Source organism: Vicugna pacos, chromosome 2 (assembly GCF_048564905.1).
Source record: "Vicugna pacos chromosome 2, VicPac4, whole genome shotgun sequence".
In the NCBI taxonomy this organism is placed as follows: Eukaryota; Metazoa; Chordata; class Mammalia; order Artiodactyla; family Camelidae; genus Vicugna; species Vicugna pacos.
This window is the reverse complement of record NC_132988.1, coordinates 22,467,144-22,490,242: the sequence shown is the minus strand read 5'-3', so window position 1 is coordinate 22,490,242 and position 23,099 is coordinate 22,467,144. Positions and strand designations below refer to the sequence as shown.

At 45.0% G+C, this 23,099-nt stretch overlaps 1 protein-coding gene across 2 annotated transcripts in view; it reads right to left on the bottom strand.

Annotated features, from left to right (window-relative positions):
- Positions 1–16,768, bottom strand: part of SETD7 (SET domain containing 7, histone lysine methyltransferase) — a 45,459-nt gene extending 28,691 nt beyond the window's left edge. Inside the window, exons 1-3 of one of the 2 annotated variants that reach the window (XM_006200091.4) lie at positions 16,306–16,768; positions 15,471–15,603; positions 7,596–7,725 (exon numbers count right to left, since the gene is read on the bottom strand). In XM_006200091.4, the coding sequence (XP_006200153.3) occupies positions 7,596–7,725; positions 15,471–15,603; positions 16,306–16,335 (293 nt within the window). In that variant the 5' untranslated portion in view covers positions 16,336–16,768. Of the gene's footprint in view, positions 1–7,595; positions 7,726–15,470; positions 15,604–15,736; positions 16,260–16,305 lie in introns of those variants that run through there. The other variant, XM_031692169.2, reaches the window with a different exon arrangement.
- Between the last annotated feature and the right edge of the window lie 6,331 nt (positions 16,769–23,099).

Here is a 23,099-nt window from a genome sequence, read left to right as displayed (position 1 = left end):
CTTTAGTATGTTAAGAAGCTACAAAAATGGTTCAATTTTTCCAGTACCAGCATCTGAATCAAGTAACTCAAAAACATGGAGAAAATTTAAAGATCAATTTTAATTAAAGTTCTTTCTTCCCATATACACACAGACCATTTTCATCTGTTCTACCAAAGCTCTTGTACTTAAATCTCCAGTTTTAAATTTAATTAGAAAATCTGACTGACAAAGAAATGAAAAAATTTCATAATTGTTTACCTAGACTGATAACATCTGCATTCTATGCAAATATTTTCATTTAAAAATTCCCTTTAATACCTGAATACACAAAAGTGTTCTTAGGAAATGAAACAGCCCCTGCTTTCCTTTATATTTTAGGCTCTAGAAGGTTTTGAGCTTTCTGCCTCATGAAGCATAAACTCTACTCCTTCCCCTCACTGTGTTCCCTTCCTTTTGTCAGATGTAGACTCAGAAGGGAAATTTTAAATGAAAGATAATTCTACTTTAAATTTCCATCTCTAACCAAATTAAATTGTGACTCTTAGCATTAAAACATTGTTTTAGGAACTACTTATGTGACAATAATAAATCTTATATATCTCTTTTTTTTAAAAAATTGAGATATAATTAACATAGAACATTATATATTATATAGAACATTATATGTTATCTCTTAAAAAAGGGAAAACTAACTAAAGAAGGACATCGATAACAAACCCAAACCACCTGCTAGCGCTCCCTGCAACCAGAAACTTTGACTTCTTCCAAGGTGTGAGGAGCACACTGACTGGAGCACTGTCATGCTTCCGTGTCATACAGTGCAGTGTCTTCACAGATGTTCATCCTTCAATAAAAGATGTATGAGTCTGTAGGATCTGATTGTTATAAAGCCCCAGGATAATAGTAAAATATTTGAAGAGCAATTAGTGACATTTAGTTTTGCCCTCTAAAAGTAAACCCTGAGAAAACCCTGATGGCCACTGTTACCAACTGATAATACTAGAAACAGCAGTAATAAAATATAATAGTGATAATAATAATATTCCATCCTTGACCTTGAGGGCATTACGCTAAGTGAAAGAAGTCAAACAAAGATAAATACTGTATGTGCCACTTACATGTGGAATCTAAAAAAGTCTAATTCCTGGAATCAGAGAGTAGAATGGTGGTTGCCAGGGGCTGGAGGGTGGGGGAAACGAGGAGATGTTGGCCACAGGTACAAACTTCCAGTTATACGATGAGTAAGTTCTGAGAATGTATAGCATAGTGAGTATAAATAACAATACTTTTTATATTTGAAAGTTGTTAAGACAGGAGATCTTAAATCTCATCACCACACACACAAAGGCAATGACGTGAGGGAATGAAGGTGTAATTGTGGTAATCATTTCACAATATATACATGTATCAAATCACGCTGTACACCTTAAACCTACATATGTTATATGTCGATGATATCTTAATAAAGCTGTAAAAAATGCAGATACCGAGTAATAGAAAAAAAAAGTAGGCTTTCCTGTGAGGGCCTATTAGGTATCCTCCACTCGAGGCCTTACCAGGTTTTCTCATTCAATCTTCACGTCAACTTGGAGAAGTAGATATAATTATCCTCATTTTTCAAATGAGGAAATAATCAGGGAGCTAGATTAGGGCTCTTCTGAGCTGATTCCTCAGGAAAAACCTCCCATCAATCTGCCAAGCTTCCACCAAGTTGTTCATGCTCCCACAGGAGAGTAACTGAATTCACCCCAGGATTCCTTTCAACTTTTTCCAATTATAGCTAATGAGTGACCTCAGGTAAAATGAAAGCATAGAAGAAAGGCAGTCAGGATCAGAGTGATCTCCTTGCTGCCTAGTAGAGGAAGGTGGCAGATGTGGTGAGAAGTCAGGTGGCTCTGGAACTGAACTTACCTGGGCGTGACTCGCAGCTCCGGCTCTTACCAGCGAGGTGACCCAGGGCAAGTTATTTAATCTCCTTGTGCCTTAGTTTCTTCATTAGTAGAAAAAGGATTATAAAACCTACTTCACAGATGGTTATGAAGACTTCGTGTCTAGTGTAGAGCAAATGGTAGGTATTCAAAGCTATCCATCTCGTCCCCACTCCCTTTCTTCTCACACATCACAAAAATGTTTGCCTCACTCAGAACTGTTCCTTAGAATACAATTGAATATACGTGTTGAACCTGCTTCCAACAAAAGCTGAATGATTATCAGCAACCTAGAAGGCACTTTTGCCTTGTGTGGGAGGTTGGAATACATGACTTCAGAAGTCCATTCCAACTTCAACTTCTCTGAAATGAGAGCAAGCACTTTCTAAAAACCAAACACAAGGACTCCTGCATGCACCCATCACCTGAAAAAAAAAACCAGCCCTCCCAGTAGCTCATCAGACGGGCAGCCTCACTAAGATTATCTGGTCAACCATCCACTACAAGGCGCCCTCTTAGCCAGACTCATTAGTGTAACAAATCAATATCAGAAATGACGTGGGCAGAGGAGAATGGAGTTGTGGGGTAGCAAATAATACTTTGAAATCTAACTGGCATGGTAAGAGGAAGTATCAAAAATATTAAAGAAAAAATGAATTCACTTATCTCTATCTCATAATCAGGCTAAAAACCACACGACGCCCTAGTATTACACAGCCCAAAGAAATTGGCAATGAAATACCTCTCCTTACCATTCTAAGATTTCAAGAAGTCCTGCTAAATTGTCTTTACATCCACAAATTTTGGTTGAAATAAGAACAATTAAGGGAAAAAATACATTAACATGAAAATCCAGAACCTGGGATGAGTGTAAAAATTAGAGATGTGTATACTGAAGTATTCTGCACGCTAAACATGCTGTCATACCCCACAGTACTCCACCACTGGTGCCAGAGAGGCTGCAGAGCCACACCAGCCAAGTCTCCAAAGTTCTCTCCTCACGGCACAAATGCTTTTATCTCAGGACCAGAGCAGGTGTGAGTAAGTCTCAATTACCTAATCTTGGGGCAGTCTTCTTTCTTTAAAAAAAAAGGGGGTGGGGGACAGTAACTGCTTGAAAAGATAATTTTTTAAAAATCAGGTCAATTTTCTCATTCATTCCTCATTTGTGGGATAAACTATATGGTAAAGGATGAGTGGTCTGACTTGAGGTTTCCAACATAATAAGCTGGTTGTAACTTAAGGGAAGACAAGTCAACTATTGGTTAAGATCTCAAAACTAGCAAACATTCTGAAACTTCTGAAGCTAAGATGGGAGTAAAAGGTAAAAAAATGTACATTTTGGCTATTTGAACTGATTCAGAAATAGACAGTTCTTTATTTTACCTTGAATGTATTTAATTAAGATGCTTGAATTCTCTGCCAACAGCGGTTCACCTCTGTGATATGAGGGTGGGGGTCAAAAAGTAAGGGAGCAGGTTCGCTTTTTACATTTCTGTATTTCTTGAAGTTCTTTATTCTACCAAGTATTTGCTCTACACGTAATTTAAAAAGAAAATGAAATATTCTACTTCTGTTTTGCCAGCCCATTTTTCCCGGTCATCTGAATAATTAAAATTCTTATTCAGATTTATCATGTTCTATGTAAGGGGGAAAGTTGATTCTAGAGTTTTCTTAACCTAAATTGGTATTTGTTTTAAAATCTCATAAATCACACACCCAGTTTATGGCACCAGATTGTGGTGATAGTTTCATGAACATGTACTTAACTCCAAATACATCAAGTTGTTAAATATATACAGCTTTTTTGGATGTGAATCATGAGGCCTCCATAAAGTGGGTTAAAAAAAAAAATCACACATCCAGGTTCAGGTTTTATATAAGATTAGAATGCCTCAGGTCTTCTAAGTGACAAAAAGTGTCACTTACACTTTTTGATTTTGCAAACAAACCCCCTGATCAGAATGTAAGTCAGTACTACAGGCTCGCACAACTTTTAAAAGACTCTAGGTGGAGGGTATAGCTCAGTGGTAGAATGCATGCTTAGCATGCACAAGGTGCTGGGTTCAATCCCCAGTACAACCACTTAAAAAATAAATATATAAATAAACCTAACTACCTCCCCACACCAAAAAACCCCCCAAAAACAAAAAAACAAAAAAAAACCCCTCTAACAGAAATTTTGTTTCCTCAATTATTATTTCAAAACCTTGATTTCAGTCTTTTTGGAGGAAATTTTCCAAACTGAAGCCTTCTGTCTGGCAGTAAAAGCACTGAGCGCCCACTTTATTTTACCTAATACATCAGACGCTAAAAACGGGGAGAGTAATAGGGAGAAAAATTAACACAGCAATGTAAACTAAGCTGCTGCGTCAAGGAGAGACAGTGACTTCTCCATGGCCAAGTCCCACACCCCTCTTAGAAAGACCTAATAGATACCTGGGCTTTTATTTCAGTCATGAGACTCTCACTAATTTTTCCGCAAATCCTTTCAGCAGATGTTTCATAACATGATCATTCCTGGGCTTAAGGAAGAAGGTGACGATGACCTTTGAGAATCTGTCACCACATGGCTTCATCACATGTCGTAAAAGCAGTGATGCTGACCTTCTCCCCTCAAGATATCAGCCCTCATCCATCTGGAGAAGCTAACAAGAGTGACCTTTTCAGGTCCTTGCTGATACCATTACTCTCTGAGTCTGTCATTGGACCTAAGCCATGGTGTCAGAGGGGTAGGTTTAAAAACTAGCGAACTAGTGCCTCAGAAAGAAAAGAGAGTCAATGAATTTCTTTCTGTTCCATAGGTAGCTATTGGCCTAATGCTTCAGCCTGACCTAGTGCTTTCCCTGGTCATGACCCACATGCAAATCCCTGCATCTGCACGGCACACTGAGGGGACTGGGTGAAACTGGTCGGGGCCAGAGTGACTGGCTTGACCGAGGGAGGGAGGTGCTTGGAAAGTCTCAGGCCCCACTCTGCCACCTTAGGGCTCATTCCTGGTCCACTGGCTGGGAAGCTCAATCTAACCCTTTAGCACGCTGTGTCCCAGGTCTGTGTAGCAAGCCCATAACCAACACTTAATTCCACCAAACCTGCTGTCTGTTCCCTCAGAGTCAGTCTATTACTGGGAATGATCATCAAACTACCAGACTTAAAGCATGAGCCTGTGTGCGTGTGTGTGTGTGTGTGTGTGTGCGTGTGTGTGAATTCTACCCTCTTTTTCACCCCCATACTCATTCAGCAAGAATTTTTTTTAGTACCAAATTAAGGGAAAGTGCTGTGAAGCGTAGAAGATGAAACAGACACAGATTCTACCCCCATGGAAACCTCTCCCCTGTAGGGGAAATAAGACATTTATATAAATATATACTTGTTGAGTGAATAAAGGAATAATTGCAGCATGAGGTAAATAGTGACACTTTCTAGAAAAATAAGCTATAAATAAACTTCTGTGGAAATGAGGCAGGAAAAGTTTCCCTCTGGACAGGTTATGGGGATCGTGAGAAAAGGAAGCACTGATACCCATCCAGTAAGAAGGCTCTACGGGACTCAGGCATCCACCAGGGCAGAAGAAAGGAAATAGAATATTTGACCATTTAAATTGTACAGTTTGGGAAGCAGGGAGGGTATAGCTCAGTGGTAAAGTGTGTGCTCAGCATGCACGAGATCCTGGGTTTAATCCCCAGCACCTCTGTTAAAAATTTTTTTTAAAATAAAATAAATAAAAATATAATTAATCCCCTAAAACCTCCATTAAAAAACTTTTTAAAATAAAATAAAATGTACAGTTTATAAGCCAAGTTCTGCTAAAAAGAGGTAGGACGTGGAGTTGGGGACAATGGGAAAGAGAATTAAAATAAAAATGTATAGAAGTTCTCTGATAGGTTTTTATTGCCCTCCTCAGGCCTCCTTATATCAGATAATTCAGATAATTGAGAGCCTGAGGATCTGTTAATATTTTTTAAAGCAACTCACTCCACCTACAGAAAAGGGATTCCAGGTCACAAGCCAATCCCTGAGCTCACCCTTCAACCATCAGCTTAGACATGTCCTTTCCTGAAGGAATCCCAAGGTTTAGGAAGCTTCAGCTCATCACCAACGTCAGGGGTTTAGTAAGTGCTGCTGTGTCCCACAGAATCCGAGAGCCTGCCGTGGCTAAATCCATTTGTATTACCCAATCAAGTGGTATGAAAAGAGCTGGCCCTTCCGCGGCTCTGAATTCCTCTAAGTGCTAGAGAAATTCACACGGCCACTCTTCATCTCTGAAGCTGACACGGTTTCAAAGTCACTGTTGGAAAGCTGGGCAACCCCATCTCTTCTCGAAAGAGGAAAGTCCTAGATCTTCCCACCTATCCCAAGGCAGTGAGGAGCTTCTGCCTCCAACATTCTCACACAGGAGGTGAAAGCAAGGTAAAAAGAACCCTGCTGCGAAAAATATTTTAACTAGAGGTAGCACACAGGAAATACCAGTTATGACGTCGGTAGTAAGGTATCACACATGACGTCCAGTCACCCCCACGACAAGCATTTAAAACCCTGTGAGTCTGGAGCTGTTCACCATCTAGGTCTACCTCTCCATGTCTTCCTGCTTGGACTGTGATGATGTGGCTTTGAAGGACTTTGCTAAATATTCTCTTGACCAATCTCATGAGGAGAGAGAATATTCTGAGAAAATTACGAAGCTGCAGAACCAATTCATTCAGAAGGGGCTGAATCTTCATTCAGGAGATCAAGAAACCAGACCACGATGTCTGAGAGGGGCTGAACGCAATGGAGTGAGTGTGCATTGTGCTTGGAAACAAAGCATTCATCTGTCATTACTGGGACTCTACAAACTGACACTGACAAAAAAGATCCCCGCTTGGGTGACTTTGTGAGACTTATTAGCTGAATGAGCAGGTGAAATCCATCAAAGAGCTGGATGACCACCTGACCAACTTGTGCTAGGTGGGGGCCCCTGAATCTGGCACGGTGGGGGCTCTCTCTGACAAGAGGCAGTGACGGCAGAGCTGAGTCTCAGGCCACAGCCATGGGGGTGGAACCGAGCAGGACCCTCTGGGGCCATCCTGGGACAGAGCCCTCCTCCATATCCTCTGCTGTAGCTCCTCTCTGAAGGACCCAGATAATAGTATCTGGTGCACGTTTCCTGAGTTGTTTTACAGATGGAAGAAATTAACTACCTGATGACCATGAGCATGTAGCCCCTAGACCTTCTGGCACCTAAGGATTGATAGTGTTAACCCGAGACTCTGCCCTGTTACCTCACTGTCAGCCAATCAGAAAATTGTGCACCAGCTGATCACACTCCCTGTGACTCCCCTCCCTCACCTGGCCTTTAAAAATGCTTTCCTGAAACCCAATGGGGAGTTCGGGTGTTTTGAGCACTAGTTGTCCCAGACTCCTTGTCTGGCGCCCTGCAGTGAACACTGTACTTTCCTTTACCACAACCCGGTGTCAGTAGATTGGCTTTACTGTGGGGGTGAGTGGACCCAAATTTGGTTCGGTAACTGGGAGTGACTTTCCTGGCCCCCAAAGCAGTACATGTATGTTGGGGATACTTGGACCTTTTCTCTAAGTTGTACTAAAACATACACTTAAATTCTCTCATTTGTATCATTCCTCCAAAGAAAGTAATTTGGTACCTACCCCCCCAAAAAAACCCCAAAACAAAACTGTGAGGGGTACCTGCCATCGAAGAAGAAGAACTTCCCCCGTCCATTCTTTTCTCCATGAACAAAGTTGCCCTCAAATCTGTCAGTGGAGGAGTAGGTGACGGTGCAGAAGCCGTGTGGTAATCCGTCATCGTCCAGGTGCCCTGGAGAAAGGGGACCACAAGGCAAACCTTCACATCTTCAACGCTCCCCAGCTCCCCCACCATCATGTCTGCACTCAGATGCTGCCAGCAGGGAAGGGCTCCTGGGGCTGGCTGCTCAGGGCACTTGCTGGATAGTGAACATCAAGGTTTCTCTGCCTGCATCAGCACTACCAACTTGATTGGGAGGTCCACTTTGTGAACAGACATATGTGAGAACATGAACCAAAAACAAGCTTGCATTTTACCGGGGACTGGCAGTTATTGTTAATGATAACATCTGCAGTGCATGATGCCACACACCCACTACTTTCCCACACAGTACTCCTGTTTGGAATTCATGCACCTGAACTCTCATGCTTCACCAAAACGTGGTTGAGGTAGCACCCTGTCTTGGCAGTAAGTTATGTGGTTCTAGAACTAAGTATACACAATCCGATTTTATGTATCATTATATAGTATGCGGTGGAGCACTGCTAGCCAGGTGCCCTCTAAAACCCCACTGCTCTTTGTTATACTCAGACAACAAGGGATGTAGGTAGCCAAGTCTCTAAAACTGCCCTAATATTTGTACACCTCATTTTACTAACACATCAACTCAGAGTCCTTCTAAGCTTGAACTTAAGCTTCACCTTGAACTTATTGTTTAACTTTACAAAATCTTTCAGCTTTTGAATGTTCAGTAATAACCTGTCATAGAGCCTCTACCACTGTGGTCAGAGGGTTTGTGCTTTCAGTGTAGCTAGAAGTATCCACACGGCCATTTAAGCGATGATTCTGAATATCGGCCGCAATTACTATACTGTGATCTTTAAATTGCTGGTTTTTCTTGGGTCCCAGATTGGTATATTCTAATATTTATGTTTATAGTCAATGTTTAGGTTTTTATTATTACCTACATATTTCAAAAAACCCAGGAGTCACCTCACTCATGTCTCCCCAGGCATTCTGGTGAGCTAATTTTGCAGAGGTGGGTAGAAACGAAGGCAGCAGTTAATCTACTGGCTTTTTCCTGGGTTAATGACCTGAGTCATGGATGAAAAAGGTATAAAAGCATTAAATACGGCGTACAATGCAGGGACATTAAACCCTTAAATGTGGCTTCCAGATGGCTCACAGACGTAAAAGAAAGCACAAACCATAACACCACAATGAATGCTTGAGTCTCCTAAAATAATTTCTTCTAAAGTGATAAAAGAATATCATCCTTTAGAAGAGATAGTAAGCAAGCACTCTCAAAAAAAACAGGAAAGCTCTTTATTTGCGTTATTGATTTTACATAAATGCCAGATAACAACGAACCAATGCACAGCTTTATTGCTGCATCTGACTCTGTATAGAATGAATTACCTGAAATATAATAAAACATGGCTAGTTAAGTAAATCACAATCAATAAGTTTCCCTTCCTTTTAACACAAGTTTTTTTCACCAAGGCCAGGAAATTAATGGTTAGGAGGGAACTAGGGCACAATTGCTCTCTTCTTGCTCAAAAACCAAAAACTATACATGACATAATTCAATGACATGTGAGTCATATGAAATAATTTGGACAATTATTTTCTAAATATCGACGGATGACATTTCTCTCATTGAAATAAATTAAATCTACCTTTTTTCTTTTCATTCAAAAAAAAAAAAAAGACCCACTCAGTGTATAGCTAAAAGCTTTCCTTAATGAAATGTTGCTTGGATCAAATTAAATTCAGCTATTAACATTCCAACCAATTTAGCGTTCTACTTTTGGTTTAGCTATAACTATCAGAATAATAATTTTAGCCTTGTGAGGTATTTACTAATTTGTTGAAAATGCTTCCCCCACCCCCAGAAAACAGTTCACATATTCCAGACTTTAAAAAGTTAATGTTTGATAAAATTCCTGATTCGCCTTTAGATAAAGAGAAATATTAAGATAAACTTGAACACTGAGGGGGAAAAAATCCAACGTAAATTCATTTCCACCTTTCCTCAGTTGCAACCGTCCTGTCCTGTTTCTGAATAAAACACTGCAGGTGCACCCTCAGCAGTGAAATCGAGATCTTTAAGAAAGCTGGAAGCATCCTGTAACACACTGAAAGCACTTGAGGGACAGAGCCGAATCCAACTGGGATGAAAGCAAAAACGTCAACCCGCTCTGTGAGGGACATGTGTGCCCACACCTCCTTCCGCAGGCCAGCAAAGAGGAGTCCCAACATCTTCTGAGTCTCGAGAGAGAGGAAGAAAAAAGCTGGTGAATGATGGCTGTTACTCTGGTGACATCATGTCTTTAGAAAGAAGGCCTTGGATGCGCAATGCTCCTATGACCTTCAAAAGGCAGGTTTCGGCAGCTTGTTGTGAGAAAGTTCTGCAGGCGCCCCCTGTGAGATCACAGTAGAGCCCGCTTGTTGGCTTGTCTGTTTTGTTTTCCTCTCCTCCTTCCACAAGGAGGATGGTGTGATCCATTAACAGGTTGTGATCAGTTACCGGGAGCAATTAAAAGGAGCTAAAAAATGAAGGGTTGTGATCATTCAAGACTTCTACCCAGAATATTTAAAAGCCTGGAGTGGTCTTCCTAGAAGCAGCAGAACTTTATCTCCAGAACAACAGCCCCATCCAAAACAATAACAGCAACGAAGAGGCTTTCCAAAGAAAGAAATGCAGGGAGGAGTGGAGACTGGGTTGCTGTGACCTCACATCTCCCACTGACGGCAGCGCTAGAGAAGCTTCTGGTACCACGCCTGCTCGAACGCCACTGGGTCAGTAAGATCATGGAATATTTGTCTTGCCAGTAATAGTCAATTTAATGGAGGGGGATATTGACATACAGAGAAGGAAAAAGTCTGTGTCCCTACTAGGCACCTGAAACCAGGTTATGTACTTTCCTGTTATCTAAATTAAACCTCACAATAATCCCAACTCTAATCTTACAGATGAGGAAGCCACTGCTGTGTGCCCAAGAAAGACATTAACCACCACTCTGAATGTGCTAACGGATGCCAACAGCCCTTTCCCCCACTCTTTCCATCTCTTTTCTCTCTAGATAAGAGTAAACTAGCAGAACACCCCTCTTTCCCATGGATGGTGGAAGGAGGGACCTCTAAAGAGGTCAGTGTTCTCAGGCCCCAGGCAGAGAAGTGGAAGAAGGCTTTGTAGTTAAGACAGTTCTCACAGAACCACCAGGATAGTCAACAGCACATCCTGGCTGCAAATTCCTGTCCCTCCCAAGTGTTACCCAACTCAGAGAAACTCGAGTCCTCCTTGCTGTGACTGAGGTCGATGTGTAAAACGCGCCAAGCCAGCCAACAGCCCTCCAGGCCAGTTCCCACTAAACAGAAGTTGAACGCAAGCCCCGAACAACAAGGAAAATCCACTTGACTGACTTCTCTGTGTGGGGAATGCTGTCCCAGCTCGTGTGCAGTCTGTCTGTCTGCAGCACGGCTTTAAATATTTACACAAGTTGGAAAAAGGGGAAAATGTAACAGCCACACAAGTCTCCTTTTTCACTTTGTTCTAAAGATCATTATCTACTGACAAGATAGAAAGTTCGATTTTTTTCCCCTCGAGTTCCCTCTGAGCTTTTTTGTAACCTGATGAGAGCCAGGCCTGCCTTCTGTGCAGTGAGGGTACATCTCAGCAAAGGAAACTCCCTCTGGATCAGACAGCGGCTGCTTACTGCCTCAGGCATACTCACAAGAGATCTGAGCATGTGTGTGTGTGTTCATGTGCATGTGTGTGTTTCCCTCAGAACAAGAGACCCTGACGTGCATGGTTGATTTTGTAGCTTAAAACTACTTAAAAAAAAAAAGGAGTAATAATAAAAGGCCAACTTATTCTTTTTGGTGCAAACAATGTACCCTCAAGATGATGCACTTAATGCTGGTTGTTAAAAACAGAATTTGACTTTGGGAGTAACTCTTTGCAAGAGCTCAATTATTAGTTGTGAGGGTCCTAATTTTAATGAGGCCCACACAGAGAGGGTGCTACCAGTATACTTAGGAGGCATTTTTTCCTCAGAACAGAGCATGAACAGCTTTAGAGACAGGATAAGATATGAGGGGGACTGTTAAAAATATTCTTAATATTTGGAGGGGGTTGGGGCAGTGAAACATGGAGACACTTGTTTTCATTGTGGCTCCTTGGTTGTGGAGATTCTGCTATTTCCCCTCCTTTTAGTATTCCTCCTCAGTGTCTGCTTGCTAGGTCCCAGCCTTTCTGTTTTCTCCTGCCCTCATAACCACCTATCTGGACTGCGGCAAAGAGCCTTCAGGGTGATCACCTCACCTGCTCCCCACAGGCCGCTCATCCTCCCCAGCAGAGCTCCCATTCCTCCATCCCAGCTCTAAAGCCCCCGTGGTTCCTGGCACGCAGTCCACATTCTCGGCCCTTGACAAGCCTCCTTTCCCTGTCTTCCCCTCCACTTTTCTCCTTCTAGGCGCCCTGTTACACCAGAGCAATTCCTCTCTGCCCGTGCCTGCAGAGTTCCACACTTTTGTCTTGACTCCCTAACGTCCCTTCTCTACTGGACTCAACTCCACCCCACCTCTTCCAGAAAATCCAGCTACTGCCCCAAGCTGGCCACCATTTTTACTTCCTCTCCACCATCATTCGTCTGCTTAGATATGATGTATTTATTTCTAATTATATGAGGGACCACTCTTGGTATCTATGAGTAGACCAAAAAATAGATATTGTAATAAAGATTTCTGTTCCAAAGCTAAACATCATTCCCCACTGAACCAAGGAGCCTCAAAGTTTTTAAAAGGCCACAGCAGGAGCTCAGGTGGAGTTTGCAGGCCTGCTGAGGCCCAGGGCTGCCTTCCCAAAGGAGCAGAGCCAACACCTGTACACAGACACCCCCTCCACCACCCACCTGTCCCTGGGGAGTCATGCACTCTGAGCTCAGAGCTTCACCCAAGCTACAGTTCCACCCCGACAGAGAACCAAAGTGCATATGATGCGACAAAAGATGTTTACACTCAAGACCTGAAGAGACCAATTTCTTCCCCAAGGTAAATTTCTAAGGAGGAAGAAAAAGAAGAAAAAGAGTATCTCTTGCAGAGGCAACAGTTAAATTCTCTTTTCCCACATACATTTTTCTGAAAGTCACTGAACTCTTAGAACCAACCTCTTAAGAGTGACACTGATAAAGAGTGACACTGACAGAACATTTAACTGTTGCTTCCAAACTCAGTCCCTAAGTATTTCATATATTTGACAGAGTCGTTAAAAATTAAAAAAAAAAATAAGAAAAATGTAGGAAGACAGTTTGGTATGGGAGAGTGGGGTTCTGGAAGTCCAAGCCTTTTTCCTACCTTGCTGAGTGTCCTTGGATTTGTTCTTAACTTCTCTAAGCCTCAGTTGCCTCCTCCATAAAATTAGAATAATATTGGTGCCCACCTCGTGAGACTGAATGGAGAATGTGTATGTGAAACACTTAGCACAGAGCCTGCACGTAGTGAGAACTAAACAATGACAGCGATAAGTACAGCGAAGACAATGAAACTGCAGAGAACCCAGGCTCTGTTTATGGAGAGAAGTGGGTTAGCTGGTACTTCAACACCAAGATATTCAGACTAGCCTTTTACCAGTCCCCCATGCATGTGCTAGATATTAAGTAAAGACGATTATAGACAGGACCTAAAAGCCCAGGAAAGCCTGCATAAAAGCCCATTTTTACATATGCATGCTCTGGGCACTGTGAGTTTGAGCCAGGGATGCATTTAAAGACTTTTAAAGAGTCCAGGTTACTCTGATCGCTAACTGTTGGGTACAACTGAGTAACCATGTGTCCCAGATTGCTTCAGACATTCAAGGTTTAAGCCAGTTGTCCCAGCTTAAGTGACCCTTCTCAAGCATATTCAGATCTCAGATGATGTATGTGGTCACCGTACATAACACCGTACTTAACAGAAACTTTCTTGCTTATATAAAGCCATTTCTATGCTTCTGTCCATTGGACAGTCTCAAAAACAGCATTAGTACATTTCTGAAACTGCTTGTTCACCTTCAGCAAGGAGCCGGGGATTATGGCTAACTGGGCCTTGTGTTTCTAAACAGCTTCAGAAGGGAGGGGAGGTTTAAGCTGGGGAGCACTGCCTGTGATCAAAAGTGTGCATTATGTTTTTATGGGTAAAAGTAGACTTTGAAGAATGAGAGCAAGCCCTAACAATTTGAGACAAGCATTTTCCAATTATCTTTCATAATATAAGGCACAAGAAGTCAATAATTTAAATTTAAAGAAGACATCCAATGGATCGACTCAATCAATGTCTTTGGGCTCCAGTAAGTCCCAATGTTGGCTTTACTTATTAGAGATAAAGAGTTCTGTGAGTTCAGGACATTGTTAAATTAAAACAACACCAACACTCCTTGAAGCTGGATAAAGAAATAGGAAGTTTAATAGTTACAGTAGGACAGTTACCTTTTAGAGAATTCAGGAATATTATTCTACTTAATCTCTCCCTGAGACCTCGGGAGCACAGTTATGCTGACATAAAAATTCAGTTTCTTCTTCCAAAGTAGCAATAACTATGCATCCTTATGCATCTGTAAGCGTTGACACTTTGTTTCTCTTTACCACTTATGAGAACTTGTTTATACAAATTAGACAGAAACCAGATTCAACCAAAAGCTAAAAAATGTTTACTTAGATGCTTGGTTTAAAATATTCCGGAATAATAACCACACAACATTGCAAAACATCACGAAGTACTGTCTTGGGTAGAATCAAATAAATAGATACGCTAAAGAGTAATTTCCAGTATTCACTGTTACAAAATCATAACATCTCATGATACAAACAACTAGATTGTATAACGTCCCCACCTCGCTTTTTAGAACTAGCAGGGATTAAAAAAAAAAAAAAAAAGAGGTGGAGAAACTCAGCAAAACAAAGTGGCGAGAAAAGTCGGGGGAGGGGCGCTAGAAGCGAAGGGGCGGAGAAACACGACACCAAAGCGGTGATATCACCCACAGCCAACTGCATGGAATTCAGAAAGTTAAGTGTCACCCAGCAATTTCGGTCCCGGCTTGCGGCGCGCCTGCACAGCGTGGCGGCGGCGGCATCGGGATCGGAGGCAGAAGGGGGAGGGGCGGTTTGACTGAGTTCGCCTGGGGGCAGCAGAGGCCGGGGCCACCGCCTCCGGGTGTGCGTGCGTTCAAGCCCCGGGTCGGGAGCGTTGTCCACAGCCCTGCAATGATTTCATCGTTTCGGAGGAGCGACCGCCCTGGCCGCCGCTGCCACGTGCCTGGTCCGACCCCGTGCGCTGCGCTGGGGGACGGACCGGGACACGGCCGCGGTCACCGCGGGTCGCAGCGGCGTGAGGAAGGAAAGGGCTGGCGGCCCGAGAGGGGCTCGTGCTTGCCAAAACCGGGCGGGGGTATTGCTCCACGGAGACCGTCGGCCGCAGGGGGCTGTCCTCCTGCGCATCCCTACCTTCCACCCCCGAAACGGGGAAGGCCGGAGTGCGGGGCAGGTTTCGCAACTCCGAGGGCGGATGCAGGCGGTGGCCCGGCGGGATGGAGCAGCCGTGTCCTCCTGGGGGTTCGGCCCAGTGGAGCCCGATTCCCGGCCTGCGCCCCGCCGCGCAGTGCGCGCTCCCGGCGGCATGGCCGTGGCTGTCCGGCCCCTGTCCGAGCCCGGCAGCGGGCCACTCGCGTAGGGGACAGCGGCGGCCGCGGGGCCCGCCGCCGCGCGGGTCGCAGCCCGCCACTCCTCCCGCGTTCCCTGCCCTCCGCGACTCCTCCCCCGGCCCCAGAGAAATGCTTGTACCTTCTACCGCCTCCTCCACCATTTCGTCGTCGCTATCCATGGCGGCTGGGGACCCTGCCCAGCTCGGGGCCGCGCGGCTGCCTCCCGTCCCTCCGGGTGCTCCAGGCGGCTGAGCGAGCGCTGGGGCTGAACCCTGCGAGTTTGGAGGAGGAGGAAGAGGAGGAGCAGTTGGGCCTGGCTCGCACTGCCTCCCCCTACAGCCCTTTCAATTCCTTGGTCTTAAGCTGCTCCGGCAGCAGCCGTCCCTCCTCCCTTCGCCCACTTGCCCCTCGCCTCCGAGGCTCCGGGGTGACGCCGTGGCCGCCGCCGCCGCTGCAACTTTCTCCTGTAATACCCCGTCTTTGTTATGGAGCAGCTGATCCGCTGACATCACCCAGCGCCGGTGCGCTCCCTCCCTCGCTGATTGACAGTTCCCTGTCCCTTCCCAGAAGTAAGGCTCCTTAAAACGAAAGGCGCTCCGGGTGCGCGCTGACTCTGCACCCCAGCCCACCAGCTCCCGGGCCCATCAGGGTTTATCTTTTGCTTCTGCGCCGCTTGGTGCGCTCCAACGCGCCACGCGGTCCTGGGCGCCGCGGACTCCTCACGGGCACTTGGGACCCCCGGGTACCAGCTCTCTGGGGGCTCAGAACTCCCGACTTCCAGCTGTGCCAGGGGCCACTTGGAAGTCCGCGTGCAATGCCCGCCAGCGCGCCCCACCCCCCGCCCCGGGATAGCCTCCAAAGAGCAGGGGAAGCTAAGGCAGCGTTTCTGACGCTCCAGCGCCTCAACTTCCTCTCATCCTCGCCCCCTACTTCACCCCGTTTGCCACCCGGAGCTGCACGAGTGCGGCACGCACGGGAGCGCAGGTGTCCCCGCGTTGCCGCATCACATCCGTGAGCAGGTTTTCCAGACTCAGGGTGGTGACATCCAGTCCGGACTGCGGCTCCCACCCCAGCGCGCCGCGTCCCCACCCTCCTCGGGACTGTCAGGCGTCTTGGGTGATTCAGAAATTCCCCAAATCCAAATGGCAGCAGGCTCTATCTCAGGCAGGAAACAAGCCGCGCGGAAGGCCCGGCAGGTCCCTCCTCGCGGTTGTGGTAACGGAAAAGGAGCCACCGAGTGGAGCTACAGAGGAAGGACCCTCCGTCTGGCGCGCCTCCTTCTCGCGCCTCCTGCCCTGTACGTGTGATGTCCCCAGCCGTCTCCCTGATTCTCCGAGTGCCAACCCTCCACGGATTCGGGCTTTTCAAGTGGAGAACATCACGGGGCACCCGCTCCCCGGCCCAGCCACTTAGTGTCATTATGGCGTTGCCTCTTACAGGTGGCGGTAAAGGGCAGCTGTAAATAGCTGGTTAAATGGATGCAAATGTACACAGTGTACCGTGGAATTACCGGGTGCCGCTCTGGGCATCTGCCAAGAACAGCTACTGCACGGAGCGGGCGGGGGAAATAGGAGGCAGCAGAGAAAGTTGTTCCATTTTGTTTTCTGAACGACGAGTGAAACTGGGGATTTCAAAGTACTTCCAGTACCCGGGAGACCACGCCTTGCTTTTGACTTTGTGCTTAAATGCCAGATTAAAAAAAAAAATCGACTACTGTGAGTTTCTTCTTAAACTCAGTTTTTCCTCTGTGAAAAAGACAACAATGTCAGGGTTATTTGTCCCATACACTGCCAGGAATTTCATCCCCTTTTGAAAGGGAGGGAAGGGCCCTGGATCAGGAATTAGGAAACTTGGGTACTGGTGCTACTCACCTGCAGAGGGGCTCTGGGAGGCCACCCCTGCCAGCCTGAATTCCTCCCCTAGAAGATAAGAGGTTTAGGTTATACTGACATAAAGACCCTCTGACTTAGTCTAGAGCTCTCAGAGGTCGTCCAGCTTAGTGTATACCTTTCTAAAGCCTTCTGGCTTAAATTTAACCTCCTTAAAGTCCTCCAGCACAGAGACCTGGGCTCCAAAGCTACACAGAGCAGGGATTCCTGCAGTGGAAGATGAAAGGGCCACTTCAGGTTACATCATTTTCAAACATGAACCACAGAAACAGGATTTTATTTCTGATTTAAAAAAAAACCATCATGTACTGACCTTAGTCACTCACTAGTTTTGAATTATATGATTCTTTCCCCCTTTTTAAACATACCATCTCCTCTCTTACATGTTACGCTAATGCACAAAAACACACCAGATAATCATCATCATCTCCAGTTTCCAGCTTATCTTCTGGGGCAAAAAAAAAAATGCTTAAAGCTAAAGGAAACAGAAATTATTTCTTTACTCAAAGAGGGCTGAGGCAGGGGAAGGGTAGGTTGGATGAAATCTCCCCTCAAAACACTCAGGTGGAGTCACAGAGACACAAGTTCACGGTAGATGGTTGTGGAGAGGGAGGAATCACGTCACAAGTGTCCTGCCCTAACTTTAGGTTCAGAGGAGGATGTCCAACTCTCTCTTTGGTGCTGGGGTGTTTTCCAGCCTTAACTGCACACCAAAACAGTCAAGTGCTCATTTTCCACCTGCTGCCTTAGGAACACCTGGAACCGTGCACGCAGCCCCGGTCACTGCAGCAGGCCTCCTCTGGACCTGTAAGGGATGGGGTGAGAAGTAGCCAGGGTCTTCCTGCCAGAACTTTCTTCAGATTTGCACATGAGGCAGGCAGCAGCTGGGATACAGTCCCAGGGCCTTTTCCCCATCACTCATGCCTGCTGGCTCTTGGCCCAAAGTTTAGGCAGAATTGTTTTGATGATTCCCTTAAGATCCATTTGCATTTTACAAGTCATTTTGTGTGTGTTTTCAATCTCTGCTAGACTGATGGACTGCTGCTTCTTTAGAGCCCCAGAACCCAGCACAAGGGCCTGGTACAGAAGGAAGAAGGTTAAGCCTTGTCAGTGATGATTGTGCAGAGAGAAATATTCTGTTTTGTATAAACAGTGCTGAGCCTTTCTCAGACTGAATCCTCTTCCTGTGTTTGGCAAAACGCTTTGTTTTAGTTCCCGGCTGAAGAGCGTTTTTGAGTTGTGCTGCTTTCCCACATCTATTGGCCCCAAATCTGCTTCCATTGCATTCTTTCCCACAGTTTTCTTCATTGAGAGCTCATCTCATAAACCCTCTTTCCACTTGGCTTCCGGCCATTCTCCTCTGTCGTACTCTGTCCCCACCAGTGTGGTCATGGGCTAGAAAATCAATCGAGCTCTTAATCACAGTGTGCCGCCGTGACAGCGGCAGGGCTCAGCTTCTAACTCAGCAGATCCCAATGCGCCAGCACAAGCCCTCCCAGGGAGGACAGGGATGGCTGGGGACATCCAGCAGCCGGGCCCTAGGGTGGGACTTGTTTCCATGCTCACTCACACCAAGGAGTGGCTTTTCTAAGCTGCTTTGCTTCCTTTTCATCCAAAGATAAATCCCTCTCTTCACACTCAGCTTGGGGAACAGAAGTCCCTCTTACACTGCAGCAAGCAGTCAAAATACTGAGTTATTTTATTCATTTTACCACCCATGTCTTTCCCCAGAGAAAGCTGGTGCTTACTTACACAAGACTGATATAACTTTTGCAGTAAATATATTTTCATAGGCTGCTTGTATTTTATGCATCTTCCTACACTTAGAAGAAAGAATTCTGTCAATTCACCACTGTACATGCTGGCAAATAGCGAAAAGCCTAGTGGATGTGGAACTTGTGTGGAATTTACTTATCTGACTGTCGCTGAGCCCTCATCCTGTCCTGCTGGTAGGGGCTGGAAGGGTCCAAGCTGGTAGGGGCTGGAGGAGTTGTAGGGTTTCCATGATCCTGGGAGGCAGAGCCTTTCCAGGGGTCCCAGTGGGTCTATGGCTGGTTTGCCGGCTCTGCTTTGATCTTTTGTTTACACTGCTGGCAGGGAGATGGGGCAGAATGAGTGAAGGAACTCTTAAATAAGCATCAAGTCTCATTTTGGCCCAGCTCAACCCTTGAAAAGATTTTTTCCCACCATTATCTGCCAATCTGATTGAGTTTTCACCCTGTTTGTTTTGGTTCCTCCAGCGACTAGCCATGCAACTTGTCAGTTAAGCTCTCTGGACCTTAGTTTTCCCATCTGTGAACTAGGAGTTTGGGCTACCAAAATTCTAAGCTTAAACCTTCTCTGTCCACCTTTCCTGGGAAAAAGCTAACTAGAGGATGAAGAGCTCCAGGGACACACACAGAAAAAGAAAGAAGCAGGGGCCACCCCAGTGAACGGGAGTATTCACGCCCCAAGTCATCTCAGCTTGACGGCACTGAGGGAGGGACTTTATCTTACTCTAGGAAGAGAAGCAGGAGCCTTTCAGGAGAACCAAGTTTCTTGGATTCTTGAATCACTGAGATGCTAATCAAGTGGCTAACTGTGTTAGTGACAACTGCAGAAGCCGGAGGGAGGGGCAGGGACAGGAGCATCGAGAAGGAGCAGGGTGTGGGGGAGGAGATGTGGATGAAAGGGAAGCATTTACAGCATGTGGAGCACTGCAGAGAGCAACTGGGAACATCAAGGGCACCAAATAAAGGTCCGGGAGCAAAGGAAGAGATGGAGAAAATTCATTCTGCTGGAAAAAGACACGACTGCAGTCGTGAAGAGAACTCATGAATTCAGGGTGACCTGATTTGATTACAGCAACAGGAAGTGCAGGAGAGAGAGGGCAGAATAACCTGACCTGAGGAAGTGAATTAAATAATAGAGAAGACATCATAGTTGCCATGGCATTTAAGTATCTTGCACCACATTAAGCTTGGTTTTTCTCTCTCTTGCTTGATTCTTGTTCTTGCAACATGTTAATGTCATTGCAGTATATCTGGTAAACTAAATTTAGACCTTTTTGGGGCATGGAGGAAGGGAAGACGCAGCCCAGGTCTTCCCTGTTTGGGTCCACTCTGGGCAAATATTCTTCCTCCGCAGTGTGCCTGGTTCTTTTGGTTTTTGCATTGTGGGATATGAAAATTCTTTTCAGGCTTGGGTCTGGTGAAGCTGCTGAGTGACATAATTTGGAGAAGAAAGAAAAAAAGAAAAAATTGGAAACAATGTCCAAGAAATGACTACTTTAGAAGGTACTTCAGAAAAACCAATAGTTTGCAGAAATTTGAAAAATACAACGACCATCAAAACGAAACTGTTTTCTTAAGTATCATTTTATTTTATTGCTTAAAAAAGATTTTTTTAACTGGGCTGTAATTCAGGTTATTAGGTCCTGTAATCAGTCACGTGCCAATGCTAACATTGTGAGGGGGAGGGTACATTGTATATCTTTTGACATTACTGTATGCAGAGTGAATGGAAGGGCATTTCCAGCTGACTTATTTACCACAAATGTCACAACATGCATCAAGGCTCAGACCCTGACCTTCCTCAAATAAACTTACATTAACCAGACCCTAGAGACTGATGTACATACCTGATTTATGACCAACAGACCAGAATACTCATGGCAAGTACAGTCTCTTTTTGTAGATAAATGTACCTGAGAAGGCAAATTCCATCCAGATGTTTGCTTAGCCTAGAGTTAAAATAAATGAAGTTAGTTGTGTGGTCTAAGAGAAATAGTCCTGACACAATGCCCTGAAAGAATGAAGCAGCCCATCCACCCCACCTATGCCAGCTTCTGGGAGTTTGAGCTTCTTTTCTGTATGCTCTAGTCTCTTCAAACCCGTTTCTGCACATAGCATCCTATACAGCCTATCAGGCAGATTTACACTTTTAAAGTCCTAATTGCATTCCATTGCAACTTTCCTGATATTACAGTTAAGTCACTTTGATGGGAATTTGGGGTATTTCCAAATTCTTCAATTACAAATTCAGTCACTGTCTTGGTTTACTCCCACTGAATTCTAGTCAAATCCATTGCATGTGAGGATTTTGCTAGTCTAACTTTCTGAGGGTGTCTTGGTTTCCAGGTTCTTGGAGAAGAACTTCTTTTTTGCTTTCTGGGCTTCCAACAGTGACATAATCTTCCTTAAGCCACCTTGCATTTTGAATAAAGAGATCAGGTTTATAAAGGTACAAAGGTCCTGTAATGTGACCGTGTTGTCCATCTTTTCCTGGACACCCAGCTCAAGGATATTTTCCTCTTCTTTGCAGGAGTAGTGAAGCTGGCCTTTTGCTATGATGACTTAGGCTGTGAAATTTTACCTTAAGGGTGCAGGTACCATTAACTCTAACATAGATGGAAACTAAACAGGACTCTGATTTTGAATTCAGTATCCAGAAATGAAAATATTGACATGACCCTGTTAAGTTATAAACAAGGAGAGGTTGACAGTATTTCTGGAACCCCTGGCATTGAAATGACACCCTTGACCCATAGACAGCCCCACCGAGAGGGGCTTAATGCTGAGCCATCCCTTCTTGAGATGGCCTTTGTTGGGGACTTGCCTTGCAGTCTTTTTGAATGCAGAATGTCCTTTCAAGTCATTTAAGGTCCTATTCCTCTTTGCTGAGTCCAGAGATCAATTCCCAGGAAAAGATGCTGTTGCCAACTTTTGGAATATATTTCAGCTCAATTTAAAGAGCCCAACTCAAATGCTCCTGTGCTCCACTCTAGATAGAGGAACACAAAGCAGCAGCCCTGCGGCAGGCTCTGCACTGTCTCCTTGGAGAACCATGCTAGTTGAGCAGTTATGGGGGCAGGTCTTCTATGAGCCCTGAGCACCTTTCCCCAAACTGGCACCTGGGCAGTGCGTCTCGAGCCTTGGCTGAGCATGGGTTCCCCATTGGAGTGGGCAGCCTAGGAATTGCTCAGCTGGGAAGGCAGGGCGCCTCCTCCACCTTGGCTGTGCTCCCTCTCTCTGACCTCCCCTGCGATTCTGTGCCCATTCAGGTGCGGCAAAATGTTGTGATTTGAAGCAGACTAGGGTCATTTCTCAGTTATATATGGGATAAGAGAGAGGGCAAGTCAATTTCCTTTTCCCTCTCACCAATCCTGTGTAAGATTTGGGTATTTTGCAATAACTTTCCTGTTTCCAAATCGTCCCTCTGAAAATGCTTATTGAAAAATTTGGGGTTATACAGTGAATTTAGCTAGTTTATAGATTAACTTTTCTCCAAAGGCCTATTTCTCTCATTACCATACTCTTCCAGCATTTGGAGAGTTTCTGTCTTGAATAGAAAGCAATTTGGTATCTATGACCTCATTAGTATCTCAAAGTAATCCTCTAGACCATGGTTTAAAGACTTGCCCAGGATCCCGCAACAAAAACATGGCCAAGTGGGGCTCAAATCAAGGCTCACTGGGCCTTTGACCATACCACACACCTCATGCAGAGGGATGAGATCCTTTAGAGGGTGGCCATAGGAGGGCAGGAGATCAGTGAGAAGAGAATGGCGCTTAGAGATGGTCTACTGTCTACCTTGACCTATGTGATTTCATTTAATCCTGAAAATGACCTTATGGAGTATTATCTCCATTTATAGGTGAGGCAGCCTGAGATTCTATGTTTAAATGACTTGTCTGAGGTCACATCAGCAGTGATATTGGGATTGGAGCCATAGCTGTTCAAACTATGAAGAACCACATGCAGAGGAAAGGAAAATGACAGGACAGTGGTGGAAAAGCAATTCTAGAAGTTGACTGAGAAAAGAGAAAGTATTGAGGAAGGCTTCCATGCAAGATGGAACCATGGAGGACAGAACACAAGAGCAAACACAAGGCTGGCCCT